The sequence below is a fragment of the Peromyscus maniculatus genome, chromosome 7, assembly GCF_049852395.1.
Source record: "Peromyscus maniculatus bairdii isolate BWxNUB_F1_BW_parent chromosome 7, HU_Pman_BW_mat_3.1, whole genome shotgun sequence".
Taxonomy (NCBI): Eukaryota; Metazoa; Chordata; class Mammalia; order Rodentia; family Cricetidae; genus Peromyscus; species Peromyscus maniculatus.
The window spans coordinates 63,753,904-63,774,506 of NC_134858.1; the positions used below are offsets into that span (position 1 = coordinate 63,753,904).

The following is a 20,603-nucleotide window of genomic DNA, read 5'->3' on the forward strand; positions in this document are numbered from 1 at the left end:
AAAACAGAAGTTTATTTCTTAGACTTCTCAAGGCTGGGAAATTCAAGATCAAGACACCAGGAGACTTGTCTGGGGAGAATTTGCTTCTTAGATAGTGGTCTTCCTGGATAACTGAAAGGTTTCTGGGGTTCGTGGGAAACACAGGTACCCGGATATCCTGTAGTCAAGGGGCAGGAGTTAGTCTGAGAGCCAACCAACCTCTTAAAAGAACCTAGATCTAAATTATAAAGCTTCTCTTGGGGAAGTGAGGATCCTAGGCTCCCAGACAGCCGTGACAGGGCACCTGTTGTTTTTTTATAGCAGCTGTGAGGGTAGAGACAGAAAGAAGTCTGAGTGACTGCTAGCCCAGACCTACCAGTTATGACCTCAGCAACTGCAAGGTCTTTATTTCATCCCAGTTTACCTCTGCTTTATTTCGTTTTTTGTCCTTTTTGAGTTAGAGTCTTTCTCTGTATCCCTGGCTAGGCTGGAAGTGGCTGTATAGACTGGGCTGACCTCACGTTTGGGACAGTCCTCCTGCTTCTGTCCTTCAAGTCCTTGAGACTGGGGTTCTGTAATTTTAATTATTACACACACCACACTTCACACAATATTTGTAAGTTACAGAGGAGCTAAGCAAAGAAAAACATGCTAGATAGGATCCTTCTATGTAGCTCTGGCTGTCTTGGAACACGCAGAGGTCTGCCTGCCTCCATCTCCTAAGTTCTGGGATTAAAGGTATGTGCCACCAAGCCTGGCTAAACTGTAGGATTTTAAAAGACAAGGCAGAGCTATGCCAGGACTGTGGGCCTGGCTCAGTGGGTAACATGCTTGCTGCATAATCGTGAAGACCTAGGTTTGAATCCACAGTTCCCACATAGAAGCTGCACGTCTCTAATTACTGGGGAAGAAGAGATGGGAGGAGATTGCTGGCCTCAAGTCTAGCTGAATCCATGAGCTCTCACTGGACCAGAGAGAGGCCTTGTTCTAAAATATAAGGCAGAGAGCACTTGAGACAGACACTTGACGTCAACCTCTTGCTCTTACATGCATGTGTACACAAACATACACACATCCAGAGCGACGGTCAGTACAAACAAAATACTCCCAGAGATCAGACACTAGGTCTGGAGAGCTTCCAACTGGCAGTCCCAGAGCAGGGGAAGTCACGCTTACTTGAGTCCAGGACAGTTAGAATTTGTTACTTGGTGATCTACAGGGCAAAGGCACATTGGAGGGGTCCATGACAGTGGTGGGGTGGGGTGCCATGCTGCAGTCTGTGGTTCCTCCATTCATAAATCTGGGGTGAGGGGAGTGTGTCAATCACTGGTCTGATGGGTGCAATGAGCCCTCGAGATACTTTTTATTAACACAGATAATTCACTCACCACTGTCTGCCTTCTGGGTGTCCCGGGCAAAGGGTATTTGTTCATGTGGCCAAACAAGATGCCGGGTCAGGGGCTGGGGAGATGGTTCAGCAGGTGAAGGGGCTTGCTGCCCAGCCTGACAGCCCAAGTTCAATCCCTGGAACAAGCACGGTTGGAAGCAGAGCACTGCCGCCAGCAAGTTGTCCTCTGACTTCCGCCTGCATGCCATGGCATGCATGCCCCACCCTCACCAACTAACTCACTAGCTAGACGCCATGTCATTGTACCTTATAAGGCATTGATACCCAACATGGAGGGGCTTCGGATGAACTGCTGCTCTATCTAAGATGTAATTCAGGGCAGGGCACAGCCTGCTCTTTACGGGGGAAGGGTAATATCCAGAGTAATGAGGGACCTGGGCCTCGAGCACTAGCAGAGGTCTTTCTGGGAACACGCTAATAGTGGTTCTTGACTCTGAGGTTCAACAGAAAGCAGACAGAAGCAAAGCCAATTATTTGATGCCCGTTAGACCCAGGTTAGCTCCAGGCAGGGCAAGAGGGATTCTATTCTCCAGAGAATCTGAGGCGGGTGTAGACCCTGGACCCATCACCCAGGCCTCATGACATGCAAAACTAACTGGGCCTGGCCCTCCCCGCCGGTGTCTTCCAGAGTGTCCGGAGGAGAACTGTTCGATTTCCTGGCCCAGAAGGAGTCGTTAAGTGAGGAGGAGGCCACCAGCTTCATTAAACAGATCCTGGACGGGGTGAACTACCTTCACACAAAGAAAATTGCCCACTTTGATCTCAAGGTCAGTAAGGGGAATAAAACAAAAGAAGTCTTTAGGAAGAAGGGACCCTGTCCCCTTATCATTCATAGGAAGGGTCATAGGCCCACTCATCACCTTCAGCCCCAAATCCTGACCTTGGGGGCGGGGTGGAGGTGGTGGTGAATAGCCTGTTACAAGTATCCACCTCAGTTCACTTTTCCTTTTAGCACATGGGGCTGACAAAAGATGCCCTTTGATCAACTAGAAACACTGTTATCTCTTCCAGAGAGTAGATGATGCGCAGTTAAAAACAAAACAAAGCCAGCCAGGAGAAACTTAAAGCAAAACCCATTTTACAAGAGGAAACTGGTTGACAAGGAAGAGCTAAGTCATGAGTGGGCAGGACAAGCAGGCTTTGCAGAACTGCTGAGGTTGGCTGACACTCTAGACCCAGCACAGCGTGGCCTTCTGTCTCCTCACCAGAGATTATAGATCTTGGAGCCCAAGGACCATTGGCTGCCTGCTCCTGATCATTTGTGGTAACTGGTGTTCAGGGTCAGGAAAGTTCATCGTGACCACATAGAACTGCGTAGAGTATGACTGTGGCCGAGGCAGAGGGATTGACTCTCTGAGTGAGCTCTGGAGCATGCACTGATTGATGGGTCTCTGCAGGGAGCTGACTCACGGAAGTCCCTCAACTCATGTGCAGACTCCTGTTTCTGGGAGAACCATCCGCTGTTAGTTGTCATGACTTCTTTATTTGCTTTTGAGTCGTGGTCTTATGTAGCCCAGGCTGGCCTTGAACTCTTGATTCTCCTGCCCCTGCTTCCCAGGTGCTGGGCTTACTCGGATGCACCACCACACCTGGCTGTCTAATCAGTGCTCTCTGCAGAAAGCCTCCTGCTCTTTTGTGTACTGGGCTTTGCTCCTCCTCTCAAGGAGATTGATGCAGGAGACAGATAAAAAAGATAATCATTCTAAGAGTGTGACAGAGGGAAGCACTGAAGGGCAGACCTCTGACTGATCCTGAAGCGACCAGAGAAGGCTGCCCGGAAAACCTGGCATTTGAATTTTCTAAAGAATCGACAGGGCTTTGCAGAGGGAAAGGACCGTGTCCAGGTGTCCATGATCACAGTAACAGCACAATGCATTCAATGCATTATAGAATGCATTATAGGAAGAGCCTGGGAAGAGGGCAGGGGGAGTTGAGAGACGCTGACGGTGAGCTGAGGAGGTGCGCTTTACCCTTTGCCCCTTGCCCTTTACGCTGAGAGGTGAAGGGGGTCAGGTTAGTAGGCATCTATTTCAGCTGGCTTCCTTCTGGCTGGGCAGCTGGGGGCCCGGCAGTGATTAGATGAGGTATGCAGTAATTCAGGGGTCAACCTCAGAATTGCTTAGGTGCCTAGTTTCATGTGAAAGTTAGGATGAGGCCACATCTACAGTGACACCAGTTCTGGTTTGAGGGACTTCCCCAGAGAGAATGTGACATGCGCACAGTCTTACGGCAGCCACCCCAGGGGGCGGGTTCAGTTCCCATGTCCCAATTCTTATTCTAGCATGCCAGTTGTCACAGTATTTTGAATTACTTCTACTGAAGATGTCTTACAGAGTCCCCTCAGTTGTCACCAAATAAAAATAAAAGTGGGGCTGGAGAGATGGCTCAGAGGTTAAGAGCACTGACTGCTCGTCCAGAGGTCCTGAGTTCAATTCCCAGCACCCATATGGTGGTTCACAACCATCAGTAATGAGATCTGGCACCCTCTTCTGTATACATAATAAATAAAAAAAATTAAAAATAAAAGTCGGGGCCCAGCGGAGGGTGGGACTGGGCAAGCTTTTGAATAGTGGCGAGGTGATAGAGCAGGCAGGTAATGGCCTACCTGGATTGCTTCTGTGTCTCTTTCCTGGTAGCACCGTGCGCAGTTAACTTATTTTCTTGGGTCTTTCCTGGCTCCTGAACACTGCCTCCAAATGGGCTCCTCTTGTCTTTTCTCTGGAGGCTGGTAGAAGTGGGCGGGTTTGCTGTGGTCAAGGGGAGCCTGGGTTGGAGTCAGCAGGGTTGGACGTTATACCTCATTCCGCCATACCCCGGAAGGCACCTGAACCTTGGTTTTTCATCCCTGTTGCAGAGAGTACCACCCACCTGGCAGAGTTGGCATAAGAGGGAAGCAGTGTGAAGTGATGCATACAGATGTGTGTTGCATGCTGTTATTGTTATCTCCCTTCTCAGAAGAGTGGAAAAGAAAACACAACTCTTATTACAATGTTTTTGGGCTCTGCTAGACTAGGAAAACAAACTCTGGTAATGTGGTTCTTACACTGCCCTGTGAGAGCTGAGACTTCTTGTTGTGGGGTGGCTGATGGAGCTATTTCTAGCTCTCAGGCTCAGCCTGGACATTTTCCATGGCCTAGAGACAGCCTGAGTTTACCCTGGAACATATAGGGTAAGGATGCTGCTAACCCCGCTCATGGCCCTGCATCCTCAGGGTATACAGACTCTGAACTTCTTGCTTCCCCTTTCTCATGGGTACCTTGGCCTAGGCCCAGATAGGCAACTTGGGGGAATGATGTGCAGCAGGACCACAAACAGATTTTCCTCATGGTTGGGAGACACCTCCCAACTAGAATGTAGTTTTGTGTGCTATTGGACTGGAATTTTCCACTAACTTCTCAGGATACAGCCAGCTGGTAGCCTAGAAGAGGTTTCTTGGTCCCATGTTGCTTCCTACCATCTAAAATTCACATATTCCTCTTAGTTTTCCTTTTCTGTGAAGAGCTTGTTTCCCCCGACTTACCCGTGTTCTTTACTCCTCAAGAAGAAAGCCTGGCCTCCCTAGGACACAGCCACCATGCCATCTCCATGCTCCATCCCTTACCCCTCTTTCCAGCTTGAAGGAGCCATGGCTGAGGAGGGTCAGCTGTCTGGCTGCCTTGGTGATATGATGACCTCCTGGGAAGCTGTCTTAGTTTCTTTGCCTGGTGCTGAGATAAAACACCATGACAAAAGGAACTCAAGGGAGAAAGGGTTTATTTCCGCTCACAGCTAAGGGACTGACCGGTCCACCATGAAGGCGGAGCAGCAGAGCTTGAAGCAGCTGGGCCTTGCAGATAGTCAGGAAGCAGAGAGGGAATGAACCCATGCTCCTGCTTAGCTCGCTTTCTCCATTCTATGGAGTCCTGGATCCCCTTTTCAGGAAGGGTCCACCCACGATAAATAGAGGTCTTTCCACACCCATTAACATGAAGATAAGCCAGCGGCTGTGGCACATGCCTTTAATCCCAGCACTTGGGAGGCAGAGCCAGGAGGATCTCTGTGAGTGCAATGCCAGCCTGGTCTACAGAGCGAGATCCAGACAGGCTCCAAAACTACACAGAGAAACTTTGTCTCAAAAAAAAAAAAAAAAAAAAACCAAAAAAACAAAAACAAAAAAGAAACAAAACAACAACAACAACAAAAAGCAATCATGAAGTTAATCCTCCACATACATGCCCACAGGCCCGTCTTCCAGGCAATTCTAGAGACCATGAATGTGTGTTGCATCCTCTCTACTCTTCCTTTTCCCTTCCCAGAGCCTTCCTGCTCATCCTCTAAGACCCCAGCAGGAGTTTGCTTTCCTCTGGAAAGCCCCTGCTATTTGGCAAAAGTGTAACTGAGAATTAGCCAGCCCGTGTGCTTCTGTTCCCAATGTGCAAACTTCTGCAGGAGCATTGAAATTTTTACTTTTAAACTTTTATTGATTCTCTGTGGATTTCACAGCACCCATTCTGATCCCACCTATCTCCCCATCCCCTCACATCCACTCTCTACCCTTGCAACTTCTCCCCCAAATAAAAACTAAATTTAAAAGAAAAACCAAAAACAAAACAAAACAATGAGACAAAACCAACCAACCAACCAAAGAAAGAAAGAAGAGTCTTGTCCTGGAAGCTGTGGTGTGGCCCTCTGAGTCACACGGTTTACCCTTTAGTCCATTTATCTTTACTTGCAAGTCTTCATTGCTATGAGTCATGGGTCTGGTTCGAAGCCTCTGGTTTCTGCTATATCACCAGTAATGGGTTCTCCCTGGGGTTCCTCGTGGATTTCCTGCTGTTGTACTGGGTCCTAAAGATCTTGCCATTTTGGAGCTATAGGTTCGTCCCCTTCACATGCTCTAACAGTTCATAGATGAGGTGGATAATGGGGTGAGTCCACTCATAGCCCTGGTTCTGGGCCTGGGTGGTAGCTGGGTTGGTCAGCCCACCAGCTTTCCCTCATGGTCACTACCCAGGGGAGCTCTCCATCACTGCCTGGGCTAGCTCACCCCCTGCAGCCTGCAGCAAGGGGCAGGGCCAGTTCTCTTGCTCTCAGGTCCTCAGATCAGGGTCACCCACACTCATATCACCAGGGCCAGCTCTGCTGTTTTGCCCAGGCAAGGTGCAGGGCTCTCTGGGAGCGCTGATCTTTATGAATCACTTTCTGTGGCGTGGTGCCTGGTATAGTATGAGTGAGTCACTGGGTGCTGAATAAATGAAGGAGCAAATGAATGAATGCCCTAGTGACAAGCAAGTGTGCTCATGAATGTTCAGCACCTAGCAGTTAGTTCACCAGTACACACGTTTATTGAGGACCTATTGTAACACAGGGGAAAAGCAATTAAACAGTGTGACGCAGCCACCCCTGCCTTCCAGTAGCCTAATGTCTTCGGGGAGATGGACTCGGTCAGGCTTGGTGAAGAGGCCATCTGCAATAAAACCTAATAGGTCCTCACTAACCATGCCCACTTCCAAGGAGTGAGCTCTCTGCCTCAGGCAGAGCGGAGACCATTTCAGCACGTATTGTAAACTGGACACAGATTTGGTAGGCTAGAGTGGAAGAGCAAGGGGTGTTTCCCCTGTTGGGAGGGACGTGGCCGACGGCCTGTTGGTATCAGCGACCATCAGCCAGGCTGTCCAGGGGTCAGGTCACCAGGAAATAGGCCTTAGTAACCTCACCTTTGAACATGGTCTCAGTACAAATAGCGACTTCTAGAAGGCGTTTACATGCAGTCTGGGTGTGGTTTCTCCCCTGAGCCTTTCTACCAACCAAATCCAGCCTGAGAACTCTGAAATAAACGGGGTGGGGGGGGGTGGAGGGGGGCAGGCTGATGGTCTATTAAGCAAAAATAATAAACCATGAGAAATGACTAAAATTGTATGTAATCCAGAAGCTCGAAACTCTGAGGAGGCTTTTAATTATTATGAACACTAGTAAGAGGGTAAACTCCAGAGCAAGGACTCCCCCCCAAAACCCAAGCTTCCAAGCTCCTTTATGCCCAGAATCATCCTTAGTGCTGTTTTTATGGTCATGGTATAATAGAGACCGCTAGTCGAGCTTCCCTTAGGGTGATAATGGTTAACACTTTAAAGACATAGTACTTTCTAGAATGCAGCATGCTTACCCCTTTTTCCTCACTTGATCCTTGGCAGCAGAAGGTGATGTCATGTTTTTACACACCAAACAGTTGAGATTCAGAGAGATTAAGTAACATGCCCAGGACCACACAAGTATCAGATGACAGTGTGGCACTTGCTATTCATGTAGTTAATCCAGGCTCTGGGCTGGGCTGCACACTTGGTTTTGTGTTTCTGAGACAGGGTCTCCTGTAGGCCAGGCCGGCTTCAAACTTGCTGTATAACCAAAGATGACTACATATACTCAATCTTCCTGCCTGTGCCTCCCAAGTGACGGGCATGTGCCACCCACCATCCCTGGCTTCTAATCTTATTCTTTACAGGGTTAGTTTCCTATATGGTTACATCGTTTTCTTTTTCTAAGATTTTAGTCTCATTTAAAAGCTGGACATTACTAGTTGTTATAGAGTGTGCATGCACTGGAGAGTGAGTAACTGGTCATGGGTTATGGGTACAGGGATGCGGAGAGAGAAAGAACTGTGTTCTTCAGTCTGCTAGGGCCAACGTGTGCCCCATTTTTAAGTTGAGCAAAAATGTTGTCCCCTCTTCTGTGCCCATTTCCTTTCCTGGCATGTTAGGGGGTTCAGAGGTGTCTGGCTCCCCCAGCTGTGTGTTGCCCTCTACCTGAGCCCAGCCTCACATGGTTTCTTTGAAGTCCCATCGCAGCCTACCAGGAGCCCCGATGCTGCAGCAGATCTCAGTAGGAATGGAAGACTCTTGATTCTAGAAGCAGCTAAGGAGAGTAGGAGAAGCAGGAAGACCTGGACTAAACCTGGCTACACATTAGTCATGTGGCCTTGAATAACTTGCCTGACTTTATTATATATACCTCAGTTGCCTTGTCTGGAAAACTCCAGCACTCTCCCGCTCTTCTGAGATTCTACAGTGTTGTTTTTGTGTGTTTGGGTTTGGTTTTAGGTGTTTTCTCCCTTCCTTCCTTCCTTCCTTCCTTCCTTCCTTCCTTCCTTCCTTCCTTCCTTCCTTCCTTCCTTCCTTCCTTCCTTCTTCCTCCTCCTCCTTCCTCTCTCTCTTTCTCTCCCTCTCTGTCTCTCTTTCTGAGACAGGGTATCATACTGGATGGGCCTTAAACTCCCAGTGATCCTTCTGCCTCTGCTTCCAAGGGTTAGGATGACATCGATGAGCCACCACACTAGGCTCTACACAGGAGTGCTTTTCTGACATTGAGTTCTCTAGGGAAATGTATGTATATCCACAATTACTATACACATTCATGTATTACAATACATATATATATATTTTTTTTCTTGGTTTTTCAAGACAGGGTTTCTGTGTAGCTTTGCGCCTTTCCTGGAACTCACTTGGTAGCCCAGGCTGGCCTTGAACTCATAGAGATATTCCTGCCTCTGCCTCCTGAGTGCTGGGATTAAAGGCGTGCGCCACCACCGCCTGTCACATATATACATTTACTGTCAATTTATGAAGGTTTATGGCACACACTTTACAAATGAAGTAAATATATAATTTTTATTGTAAATCCCAGATAGCAGATTGATTTTCATGTAACTTATAGCATTCCCTTGGTTCTTGCCAGACTCTTGTACATGGTCGTAGCCAACAAATGAATACCTTTTGACAGGAGTATAAGTTTGATATCATCTACGTTAAGTGAGGTGAAAATGAGACAAATCATAGGGAAATTTACTTATTTAGCAAGTGACCTGAGCAATTTTTCTACTGAATTTAGACATTAATTTTTGACTATCAGAAGTATAGTTGATTTTCTGTACTGTTCACAAAGCAGTTCCTATAGACATGGTATCCTCTTATGTGTGACCGCATTATTAAGCAATTTTCATAACTTTTAATAATCTGGAGTAAAAAAGTCAACAGATTGAGATGGAGAGATGACTTAGCAGTTGAGAGCACTGACTGCTGTTCTGGAGGACCTGGGCTTGCTTCCCAGCACCCACATAGTGACTCACACCTTTAACTCCAGTCCCAGGGGACCCATCACCCTCTTCTGGTCACTGTGGGCACTGCAAGCCATGGTACACAGTCAAGCAGGCAAATGCCCATAAGATAAACAAATCTATTTAAGAAGAAGAAGAAAAGGAGAAGGAGGAAGAGGAGGGGGGGCAGCGAGGAGGAGGAGGAAGAGAAGAAGAAGAGTTGAGGGCTGACTTGTAGTTTCAGTTTTTTGTGGTAAATATATGCACTGTGGCCAATTTCAGTGGCATGCTGCTGTCTCTTACTGCCATGGGGTAGACAGATACAAAAGGTGGGAGTAACTGAAATAGACTAGACAGTACTCAATTATAGTTCTATAAAAGGTAAATTATGACTCTTAATTATTTCTAGTTTTTAACTCAATTTACTTAAGTTTCAATTTTTGGTAAATAGCCCTGTTTAGCAATCACAAAATTCCTATCGACTTGATGATCCACTCCCATGAACCAGTTGCCTCCTGGTTCTCTGAGACCTGGTAAACAAAGGTACTCATGAGCAAGACAGTTCCGAATTCAGGGCTATGGTGGTAGCCGTGATGGAGCAATAATGACAGCTGGCATTCATTGAGCACTTATTATGAAGGCTAAAAGTAAAATTGAAAGAATGGTGACGTACCAATGGTAACAGGACTGGGGATATGGGTTCACTGGGCGAACACTTGCTCTGCGTGCATGAGTTCCCGGGTTTGACACCGAGCACAGTTGGAGGGAATGGTGATGCCATATGAGGTTCTTTTCTGGTTCTCTGCATGTGTCTCTCATGTTATCCATGCAGCAGGCTACACCATAGAAAAGAGAGGTTACGGGGAAGCTCCTGGGACTTCACTGTGCCTCCTTAACTATCATGGGGATGGTGGTACACACCTTTAACCCCAGCACTCAGGAGGCAGAGGCAGGCAGATCTCTGAGTTTGAGGCCAGCCTGGGCTACAAAGAGAGTTCCGGGACAGCCAGGGCTACACAGAGAAGCCCTGTCTTAAACAAAAAACAAAAAAAAAAAACCTAACCTAAGCCGGGCGGTGGTGGCGCACGCCTTTAATCCCAGCACTCGGGAGGCAGAGGCAGGCAGATCTCTGTGAGTTCGAGGCCAGCCTGGTCTCCAAAGCGAGTTCCAGGAAAGGCGCAAAACTACACAGAGAAACCCTGTCTCGAAAAACCAAAAAAAAAAAAAAAAAAAAAAAAAAAAAAAAAAAAACACCTAACCTAGCCATATTAATTTTCTCATTTGGCTGATGAACCAGCAAAAGCTCACGTAGGGGAGTGGCCTGCTGAGGTCACAGTTAGCACAGGGCGGAAATGGAACACAAATCTGTGTCTGTCTGATGCCATAGTCACCCCTGGTGACAAATGCTGAGCACTCACTCACAGTCACTGTGATTCTTTGCAGCGCTTGTTTTACAACATTGACTGTGAGCCCCACTCCTGGAGTAGAAGTTAATTAATCTGGTCATCTTAATATGGCTCCCAGGGAATTCTGAGAAGCAACTGGCCCCTGAATCATGGGGGGCCCCCAAACAGCATGGAACTCAGAATATTAGCGCTCGGGTCAGATTCTTCATTGCTTAGACAGGGGCAGTAGCCAGTCTGACCTCATCTAGTTGCTCCACAGATCTGATGAGGAGTAAATACAGAGAGCCCGTCACGAGTGCTGGTTGTCATGTGGGCCTAGCTTGCATGGCCTTGAGTAGAGTTAGAGAGTCAGCTGTGGTAGTGGACCTGTTTGTTATCCCAGCACTTTGGAGGCGTAGGTCAGAGGACTACCAACCAGGTCTCCATAGCAGTAGTGAATCTTTACCTCTCTCCCTTCCCAGCAGAGCAGAGATAGAATAGGCAGTGATCTTTCCTGCTTTCCTCAACAGAGGACCAGAGGTCAGAGCCACAGGGTGGCCCCTCTTCTGGCGAGCGGGTGGAGGCTGCGGCTTGGCAAATCTAAGGGCAGCTGAGTTAGGCCCTTCCCTAAGCCACAGCGGTGGCTCTTCTGGGAAAAGCAGGGAACTGGGGAGGCACCCTGGCTGAGACACCAGAGCCAACTTGGAATGCTCACTCTGCCGGCAGGCTGGGGTGATCCCAAGGACGTGGTTGCATCAGTTAGAGGAAGAGAGGCATCTTAGGAGTAGGAAGCACACCGGCTGTAGCCTCAGCTCCAGCCCCTACTTGGCTGAGACACTTTGGGTAAACCCTTGATCTCTTTCACCTTGGTTTTTTCTTCTGTGTGGCCTGAATCCTGGCAGGACTGGCCCCGTATGGTGGAGATCAAGTGAGCCCAGTGTGCTGGCCTCGTAAACGGTTCAGTGCTATGAGTTATTTTTCCGTACATTATACATGCTTGCTGGCTAGATGCTGTGAGGAGCACTGGGAAGGTGTGTTATCTCTTTATTAATGCAGTGGGGGAAGCAAGACTCATTTTCAGGAAGCCAAGCACGGTGGCTCATCCCTGTCATTCTTAGTGCGCAGCAGGCTGAGGCAGGATCACTGAGTGTTCCAGACTAGCTTCGTCTACAGAGTGAGGTCCTATCTCAAAAAGCAAAACCAAACACTAACAGCAACAAGGGACTTGCTCCCGGAATGCTTGGGCACAGTGGCACTGCAGGTGGAGATGACCTGGGGAAGGGGAGAAGGCTGGGCTGCAGATTCGGGTGATGACTCCTGGGAGAGGCAGGACTTGGGTGGTACCTGGAAGGATGGCAGATGAGCATAGAATGTCCTCATCCTGAGGGAGAGAATCAACCAGATGGTCACAGGATAATGAGGATAATGAGGATAATGGCCATGGGTCACCTTGGGCATCATGTTTGACCCTCCTAGAAAGCCTCCAGAGCAGACATTCTCAACTTGTGGGTCATGACTCCTTTGGGGGTTGAACGATCCTTTCACAGGGGTCGTCTAAGACCATCAGAAGACACAGATATCTATATTACAGTTCATAATGGTAGCAAAATTACAGTTGTCAAGTAGCGATGAGAATAATTTTTATGATTGGAGGTCACCACTCCATGAGGAACTGTATTAAAGGGTTGCAGCATCAGGAAGGCTGAGAAACCTCTGCTCTAGAGGTAGCTTTTATTATTATCCCGAGTTTGTAGCTGAGAGAAGTTAGGTAGGTGTCTTGCTCAGTGTCAGGCTGCTGCCCACGGCGGAACGGCACCTGAGCCCAGATTCCAAGGCCTGTACTGTTAGCCGTTATCTGCACTGATTCTCTGAAAATGGGCAGTGTGAGAAGTGCTGGGTAACTGTTGGTTTATTCATTTGCTTACTTGTAACCAATAACTGAACACCTACTGTGAGGCTGGCCACTCTTGGATGCCAGCGATGGCTGTAAGAGGCAACGCCCCCGACTTTCCTCCTGGGGCAGTGTGGGCAGGACATGTAAGGAAGCGATTATCGTTGTCCTGGTGGTGCTCTGCCAGAGGCCTGTGTAATCATCACACAGGCCCTTGGGTGGGAGCTGGCAGTGTGTTGGAGGGATGGGCTACAGACGGGGTGGGTGCCGAGCTTGGGCAGCTATTAGAATGCGGGTGCCTGGCAGAATAAACTGCTGGTCGGGGCAGAGGAGGCAGTGGGATGAAGCCGATGCTGAGCTGGCAGTGGGGTCGGGGCCCAAGCAGTCTTTGAATGGCAGACAGAATGGGCATTGGGCATTGGCTACACTGGAGGCTTGTGGGTCAGGGTTGCCTGTGATTAGTCCTGCTTTCTCAGGTTGCCCAGAGGTCTCTGACCAATATGGGGTTGGGCTTGGATTGCTCATGAAGTTTTCTTGTCTTCAGAGCATAAGCCCAGCCGGGCTTCAGCCTCACCCAGCAGCAGGCAGCCCACGTGAGGCACCCAGGGACTCACTACATTTGAGCTCTGCCCCTCGTTCTGTGACCTTGGCAGCTTCTTGACCTCTCTGGGCTTCCATGCAACATGGCTGACTAAATGACCTCTGAGATTCCTTGTGGCCCCAACATTGTGAGGGTGGAGGATAAAACAGAGTGGGGAAGGGAAGCAGGAGATGAGAGCATGGGGATGATGGTTTGCACAAGGGCATACTCTTCATGAACTCAGGGGATTGAGCGGGGAGTCAGGATGAACACCCAGAGAGGACTCAGAGCTACCATCTCAGAACGAATGAACATAGCCCATGGGCTGCAGCCTCTCTGGGCACTGTGCTCCCCATGCATGGACTATCTCTCTGACCTGCTAGGCATGTACCCACTTACAGATAAGAAAGAGAGGCCCCCAAAAGGACCGAGGACTTTTGCCCATGTTTCGTATTTCCAGTGGCAGAGCTGAGAGGTGAACCGAGACGTGCCTGACACCAAGTCCTTGTGTCTTGCACTTTACTGCATAGTTCCCGAGGTCACCTCCATCCTGTCTCAACCACTGGGCATGCTGTGCTGGTCCCAAGAAACGTGGGTCGCCCTTGGAGGACCAGCTTCCAGCTGGTACCACGATAGGCATCACTAGCAGGATCTACTAGGACACAAGGGGGCATGTTGACTTCTCCCAGGGTGCCTGTCTGTGTGGCAGGCCCAGTTGGGCATGTTTGTTTTGACAGGTGGGGGCAGTTCCATCCCACCCCACCTCCTGGTAGCAGCTCTCTGGATTCTGGGCAGCGGCACCTAAAGAATGTGGAGCCTTCCCCCAGCCGTGCTTTGCAGGTGATGTCAGGTACGTGGGTTAAGTACCTGGTGGAAGTGGATGCCGTCGGAGGAGGATAGATAGGATTGTGCTGCCCACAGGGTAGTCTGGCGGGGGCCCAACCTCCTGTGGCTGCGGCAGCCTATTCTTCCTTCCTGACCTGAGGCAGAGAGACAGGATCCGTTTCATGTCCAGCAGCAGAAATTTGCCCCAAACTGCTAAACCTGTATCTCAAAGGACCTTTGGACGACATCAGATGCCTCACTTAGAGTTGAGAGCTGGGTCCAAAGAAAGGAAGTAGTCTGTTTGTTAAGCTCAACACCTTTGCTAGTGGACCTGAAACTGTTTCCTAGGCCCAGGCTTGGGCTCTTTTCTACCACCGTGTTCTATTTGGGGAGGTGGGATCAGAGATCTCAACCTGGGGAACTGCCAGGTTTGCCAGGTCCCAGACTACCTTTCAGACCATGCCTTAACTGCTCTCTGGATAGTGGGGCTCTCTAGCACTCCTAGTGGTGGCCAAAGGGCTTACACCAGGCAGAGAAGGGTAGAAAACCTGACGCCTGGAATTCTTTCACTGCATTTACGCGACTATTAATGGAATATGCAGCAGATAGCAGAGGCCACGCCAGGAACCTTGAATTGAGTTGACTTTCCCTAGGGAAAAGGCCACCCACCTAGGAAAGTGTCATTATAGATGAGAGACAGCCTACAGTGAGGACCGCTGGTAACATGGTAAGCACCGTTGGCTGTGGAGGATTAGAGCCTTGAAAACAAGGGAGAAAAAGGAACAGGGTCATGGGGCATGGCCTGGAAAAGTGTGGAGAAGAGTAGCAGAGGCTTTCAGGCAAAAGTAGCAGTTAAAGCTTGGGAGAGCATCTTTTTCAGGGATGCAGCCCGGGGAGGCTGCTCAGGCTCCAGATGGTTCCACATCTGTACATACACAGGAGAGGTAAATGAACTCAGTGAAGGTGTTTGGAGGGGGTGGGGATTGGGGGTTGGGGTGAGTTTGACCAAAACCTTATATGCATGTATTAATATTAAATAAAATATTGAAAAAGACTAGAGCTGCATCTGAGGATGGACCCGAGCTGACCTGAGGTGCCTGAGGTAGTGGTACCCACCCCGTGGGGAATGAGAGTAGATCCAGGTGCAAGGTGCAAGGCTGGAAAGGTAAGGGGGGCTCGGGTGCTGGTGTCGGGATGTGAGTGCCTCAGTCATCAGAATGAGCTTCTTTTGGTCACTGGGACCACTGAAGATATTTAACAAGAGTGGACAATGTGATCTTATTAGGAGCTGAACTGCCAGGGAAGCTGTCCTGCCTTCGTGAGCTGATGGGCCTTGGGGCTAGTCTTTCAGTTCTCTGGGCCTCAGTTTCCTGCATCTGTGAAATGGGAAAGCTAGTAGCACCTGCTTCTCAGGGTGGCAGCAAAGATCATGTTCTCATTGAGATGAGTCTCTGGCCCCTGGAAATGGTCAGGCTGTTACTGGAGGCTGGAGCAGCAGAAGGAAGAAGCCCTGTGAAGACTCCAAGACTTCTCTTGGTGGCCTGGAAGCAGCAATATCATTTGGTGGCAGGGAGCCAATGGCCTGTCTGCACCCAGTCAGGGCAGGTTTGAGCATATAGGGCCATCTAATTCAAGAGCTCATTGAGTAGCTGGTGAAGTGGGAATAAGAATCCCTGTCCTAGCCAATCCCAGGACTTGGGAGGCAGAGGCAGGAGGATCTCTGTCTACAGAGCTAGTTAAAAAAAAAAAAAAAAAAAGAAGAATCCCAGTCCTTACCACCCAGCAGAATATTCCTGCATCCCCAAGGCCACCTCCCAGGTTGAACGCCTCAGGCAATGTTTCTTTGTGTATACCAAACTTGGGTCCATCCTCCCAGGACTTCCCACTTTCCATTTTTATTTATGTATACATCTGTGTGTATAATGTTTCATATATGCAAGTATCTCTGGAACCTGGCAGAGACTGTCAGATCCCTTGGAGCTGGAGTCACAAGCTACTGTGACCAGCTTGGCATGGGTGCCCAGAACTGAACTCGGGTCCTCTGGAAGAGCTCTTACATGCTGAGCCGTCTCTCCAAGCACTCCTCTGCCCTATTTGGTTTTCTTGTCTGAGATGACGGCACCTAGCTTAGGAGCACTTGCAGATGTGAAAGCCCGGCTGGGGACATGGTTTGGATGATGATGCTCATCTGCATGGAAGCATCCACAGAAGAATAGGCATCCTGTGGAGGCAGGCAGGCACCTGCTCCAGACACTAAACCACCTGGATTCCCTAGCTCAAGCAGGGAGAGGGATATTTAGTCTAGAGTGTGGGAGCAAGAGCTTTGGGTATAACAGATAAATGCTTAAGTCCCCATGTCCCTTGGCTGATGTCTTGGCTACTTCTTCAGCTAGAAAGGAATAACACCCACTGCTTGAGGCAGTTGAGTGAGGTGTAAACTATATATGTGTTTGGTTAGCACTAGGTCCTGCGTATTGAATCGGCTTACTAAACGGCACTTGTCTTCTCTCAGGGAATGCTTACTGAGCACTTGATGGCTGCCAGACTCTCTCCGAAGCTCTGGGGAGATGCTAGAAGAAAGCGCTTAGGAAGCTTGAAGCCCGTGGAGGGAGACTGAGAGAGGAGCTCTAGCTTTGGGATGAAGGAAGTACTCTAATGGGGACGGGCAGGGTGTTGGGGATCTGGGAAGGGAGGCGCCTCAGGAAAACCTTTTGGAAGAGACTGGCTATCTTAACTGAAATGTGAATAGACATCGCCAGATTTGGGGAGGGGGCAGAGAGGGGAATTGCTCTAAGCAGCCCTGCTCCAGGCAAGGGCTAGAAATAAGATGGGTAAGAAAATATCATCTTCCACCGTTCTTCTCAGCCAGTGGACAGACTATTGCCTCTGTATCGTGAGCTACAGATCTGACTAGATACAAGACCTGGGGCTGTCTCTTCTTCTCTCGGGGTAGCACAGCCCTAGAGATTTCAGTCTCGATTCTTTTCTGCCTCATCTCTGCTGCTCTGTCGTCCTGAAGATCTCCAGGTCTAGGGTGTCCACTTCTGTGGCTCATGGCTCCCATTGCATTCATTGTGGTGCTGTGCTGGGTTCTGCTGGGGCATGGCCTCTCAGCCCAAGAGCCGTCTCAGGCCCAGGAGAAGTTCCTAACAAGGTGGCCAGTGATGTGGGTGGAATAGAGGAGAAGCTGCCTGGCAGGGAGGTAGTGGCTAGTAGGGAAGATAAGTCTCAGTGCAAGGAATAACACAGTGTTCTTATGGCAGCCATCGGAGTGCTGGGTGGGGCCACGGGCATGGGTCTTGTCTCCTGACCTCCTCTGCCCTCACATGCCTTCAGCAGAGACTAAAAATCTGATCTGCCTTGGGAAAGGACTTTGACACATTTTCAAAATAAAGTTGAGAGTAATCTCTAGAGGGGAAGAAGAATAAACAAACTTTAAAAATGCAAAAGGAAACGTGTTATTTAAACAGACCAAAAAAAAAAAAAAACAAAAAGAAAGTGGAAAAATTACGAGGGAGGGCCTCAATTCCCTTGAGTCAAAGTCTCTAGCTGCTGTGACAGGAGGTCACAGAGACTTCAGGGAATCAGAGACACCTGGTGTATGTGTTGGGGGGAGGGGGTGACCAGTCCAGATTACATGTAAATTTAGCTAAGAATTAGGATCATGCTCAGCAGTGTGTCACCATAAGGAATCCACACAGCATTTGGGGAGGGAGGGCATTGCAAGGTCTGAGTTCTCCCTCCAGTTGGGGATAGTTCTGCCAGAGAGTCAGGAAGGAGGGGCTGCTGGACTGGAGACAGCAGCCAGATGTCCTAAAAGATCTGAACAAGCAAAGGCCTAGGGATGACCACGGTCTGCTCACATTCAGGTAGGGCCTGGGGCCATAAGGAATGTCTTCTCGGGAGAGATGGTTTGAGCAAGTCCAGTCAGGATTTTACTGGGAGCAGGAGGACCAGAAGACCTCCAGGTGGAGACAGTGCTGTAAGCAAAGGAGCAAGGTGAGAACTCCTCAGTTCTTCTGAGAACGGTGACTTCTGGGCTCTCTAACATCTGTTTGTTTGGTTAACAGCTTTTCTGAGCTGTAGTCCACATATGACATGGTCCCCCACTTGCTGTGTGAAAATGAGAGATTTTATAACCCAAAGCACAATCATTTGCAGGGCAGTTTTAGAATTAATTTTGGAATATATTTATCACCCTAAAGGAATTACACATTTGTTAGCAGTCCCTACATATTCCCCAGTCTTTTAAAAAGTTCTTTTTATTGTATTTTTATGTGTATTTGTGCACATGCCTGTGCAGCAGTGCACATACGGAGGTCAGAGGTCAACTTGCCACAGTCAGGTCTCTCCTTTCCACCATGTGGGTCTCAAGCATTGAACTTACGCCATCAGGCTTGTAGCAAATTCCTTCACATCAGTGGTTCTCACCATGTGGGTTCACATATCAGATATTTACATTATCATTTCTAACAGTCAAATTATAGTTATGAAGTAGCAATGAAAATATTTTTATGCTTGAGGGTCACCACAACATGAAGAACTGTATTAAAGGGTCACAGCTTTATGAAGGTTGAGAACCACTGCTTTACATGGTGAGGCACCTCACTGACCCTATTCCCCAAGTCTTAATCAGTTAACAATATACTTTCTGTCCATGTGTATTCCTCATAAACAGAATCCTGTGTTATGTGCCCTTTTGTGTACATTGCTCTCTTTTAGCATGTTCTCTTTCTCTTTCTTCTCCCTTTCCTCTTCCTCCCCCTTCTTTTTTTGGAAGAGACTTAAGATGTCGCCCAGGCCAATCTCAAATTCACTTTAGTCTTCCTCCTTAGTATCTCAGGTACTAGGGTTTCAGGCATGCAACCTGGCACCTGGTTAGTATAACATGTTCAAAACTTATCTACATTGTAACATTCATCAATACTTAATTTCTTTTTATCTTTTTATTTTATTCCTTTTTATCATCAAATAGTATTCTTAGGGCTGGTAAGAATACTTATCTCACATAAGTGTAAAGCCCTGGATTCTGTCCTCAGCCTGAAAAATAGTAAGTCCTCCTGTGCGAATATTATATATGGCGTGGGTATGTCACACTTCGTCTCTTCTTCGGCTGATGGGCATTTTATACCTTAGGGCTCTTGTGGAGGTGCTGTAGTGAATGTTGTGTGTATAAGGTTTGTGTGGGTGAAGTTTTCAGGAAAGTCCAATCTAAATGGTATCGAAGATAGTCATTGGAGGAGTAGAGGAAAAATGGCTGAGCAGGTAGACCTGCCCACTTCCTGTCTAGTCTGGGGGCTTGGATGGGAATGAAGAGGGTGGACTTCAGGACCCTGTCCCAGCTTCCCTGGGAGCTGAGAGATGGATGTGGCGGCCGGGGGTGGGGGGTGGGGGTGCCACGGCAGGGACAGGCTGTGAGGGTCTGGCCAGTGTCTTCTCTCTTACTGCCAAGCCTGCCTGAGTTGTCAGTCAGGCCAACAGCTGTTTTCAGGGCCGGAAATAGCTTGGGCGGCTGGTATTTTCCCTGGAAGTCAGGTGCATTTTGTTTCTGTGTCCTGCCAAAAGCCCAAATTAGTTAAACACACATAGAGAAGTTGCTTAGTCTCAGAGAAAGTCAACAGGAAGCTGGCTGGCCAGAGGAAATAGGGAGGTTACAGAGTTGATGAAGGCCAGCAAACCTTGCATAGACCTGGGGGAAGCCTGTGTGTCGCTCTCACCTCACACTCACTCGGGAAGGGTGGCTTTGCCTACCGGAGAGGCTAGAAGTATCTGCTCAGTCCCATCTGACTGACGAGGAAGCACTGAACCACACTGAAGAGATCTCCCATTCAGAGACAGATCAGACATTAGAGCCCAGTTCTCCAGCTTTGCTGTGTGTACAGGGTTAGTAAAAGCTGGCCCTTGACCCTTGGTGCTGGGTTTGAGAAGATCCAGGACACGAAAACAAGAACTTCATTGTTTTAGCCCCCCCCCCATCCAAAAGCACACAAAACCCCACCCTAACCCAGAAGGAAAGTACAGAACCACACTTTAATTACTGTCTCTCCTTCTTTCTGTTCTGTCCTCCAGCCAGAAAACATCATGTTGTTAGACAAGACCATCCCCATCCCACACATCAAGCTGATTGACTTTGGCCTGGCTCATGAAATAGAAGACGGAGTTGAGTTTAAAAACATTTTTGGAACACCCGAATTCGTTGGTGAGTTTGGGGACTGTTTTTCTCTCAATCTGGCATTGGGGCTGAGGAGAGAATTCAGACCTGACATCAAGCCTCGGAATCCATGTAAGAAAGCCAAGGGTAGCTGTGCCCTCTTATAATACCAGAGCTGGGGAGGCAGAGACAGGTAGATCCTGGGGCTCACTGGCTAGCCAGCCTAGCCTACTCGACAGGTTCCAGGCCACCAAAGGCCCTGTCTCAAAAAATAAGGTGGGTTGTACTGAAAGATCACTAGCCAAGGCTGTCTGCACAC

At 48.7% G+C, this 20,603-nt stretch overlaps 1 protein-coding gene across 7 annotated transcripts in view; it reads left to right on the plus strand.

Moving 5' to 3' along the window:
- The window catches only part of Dapk2 (death associated protein kinase 2), a 127,758-nt gene that overhangs the window by 79,062 nt on the left and 28,093 nt on the right, over positions 1 to 20,603 (plus strand). For 6 of the 7 annotated variants that reach the window (XM_076576545.1, XM_076576542.1, XM_042281165.2 and 3 more), the window contains 2 exons: positions 2,016 to 2,154; positions 20,203 to 20,332. In XM_076576545.1, the coding sequence (XP_076432660.1) occupies positions 2,016 to 2,154; positions 20,203 to 20,332 (269 nt within the window). The remainder of the gene's footprint in view (positions 1 to 2,015; positions 2,155 to 20,202; positions 20,333 to 20,603) is intronic. The other variant, XM_042281167.2, reaches the window with a different exon arrangement.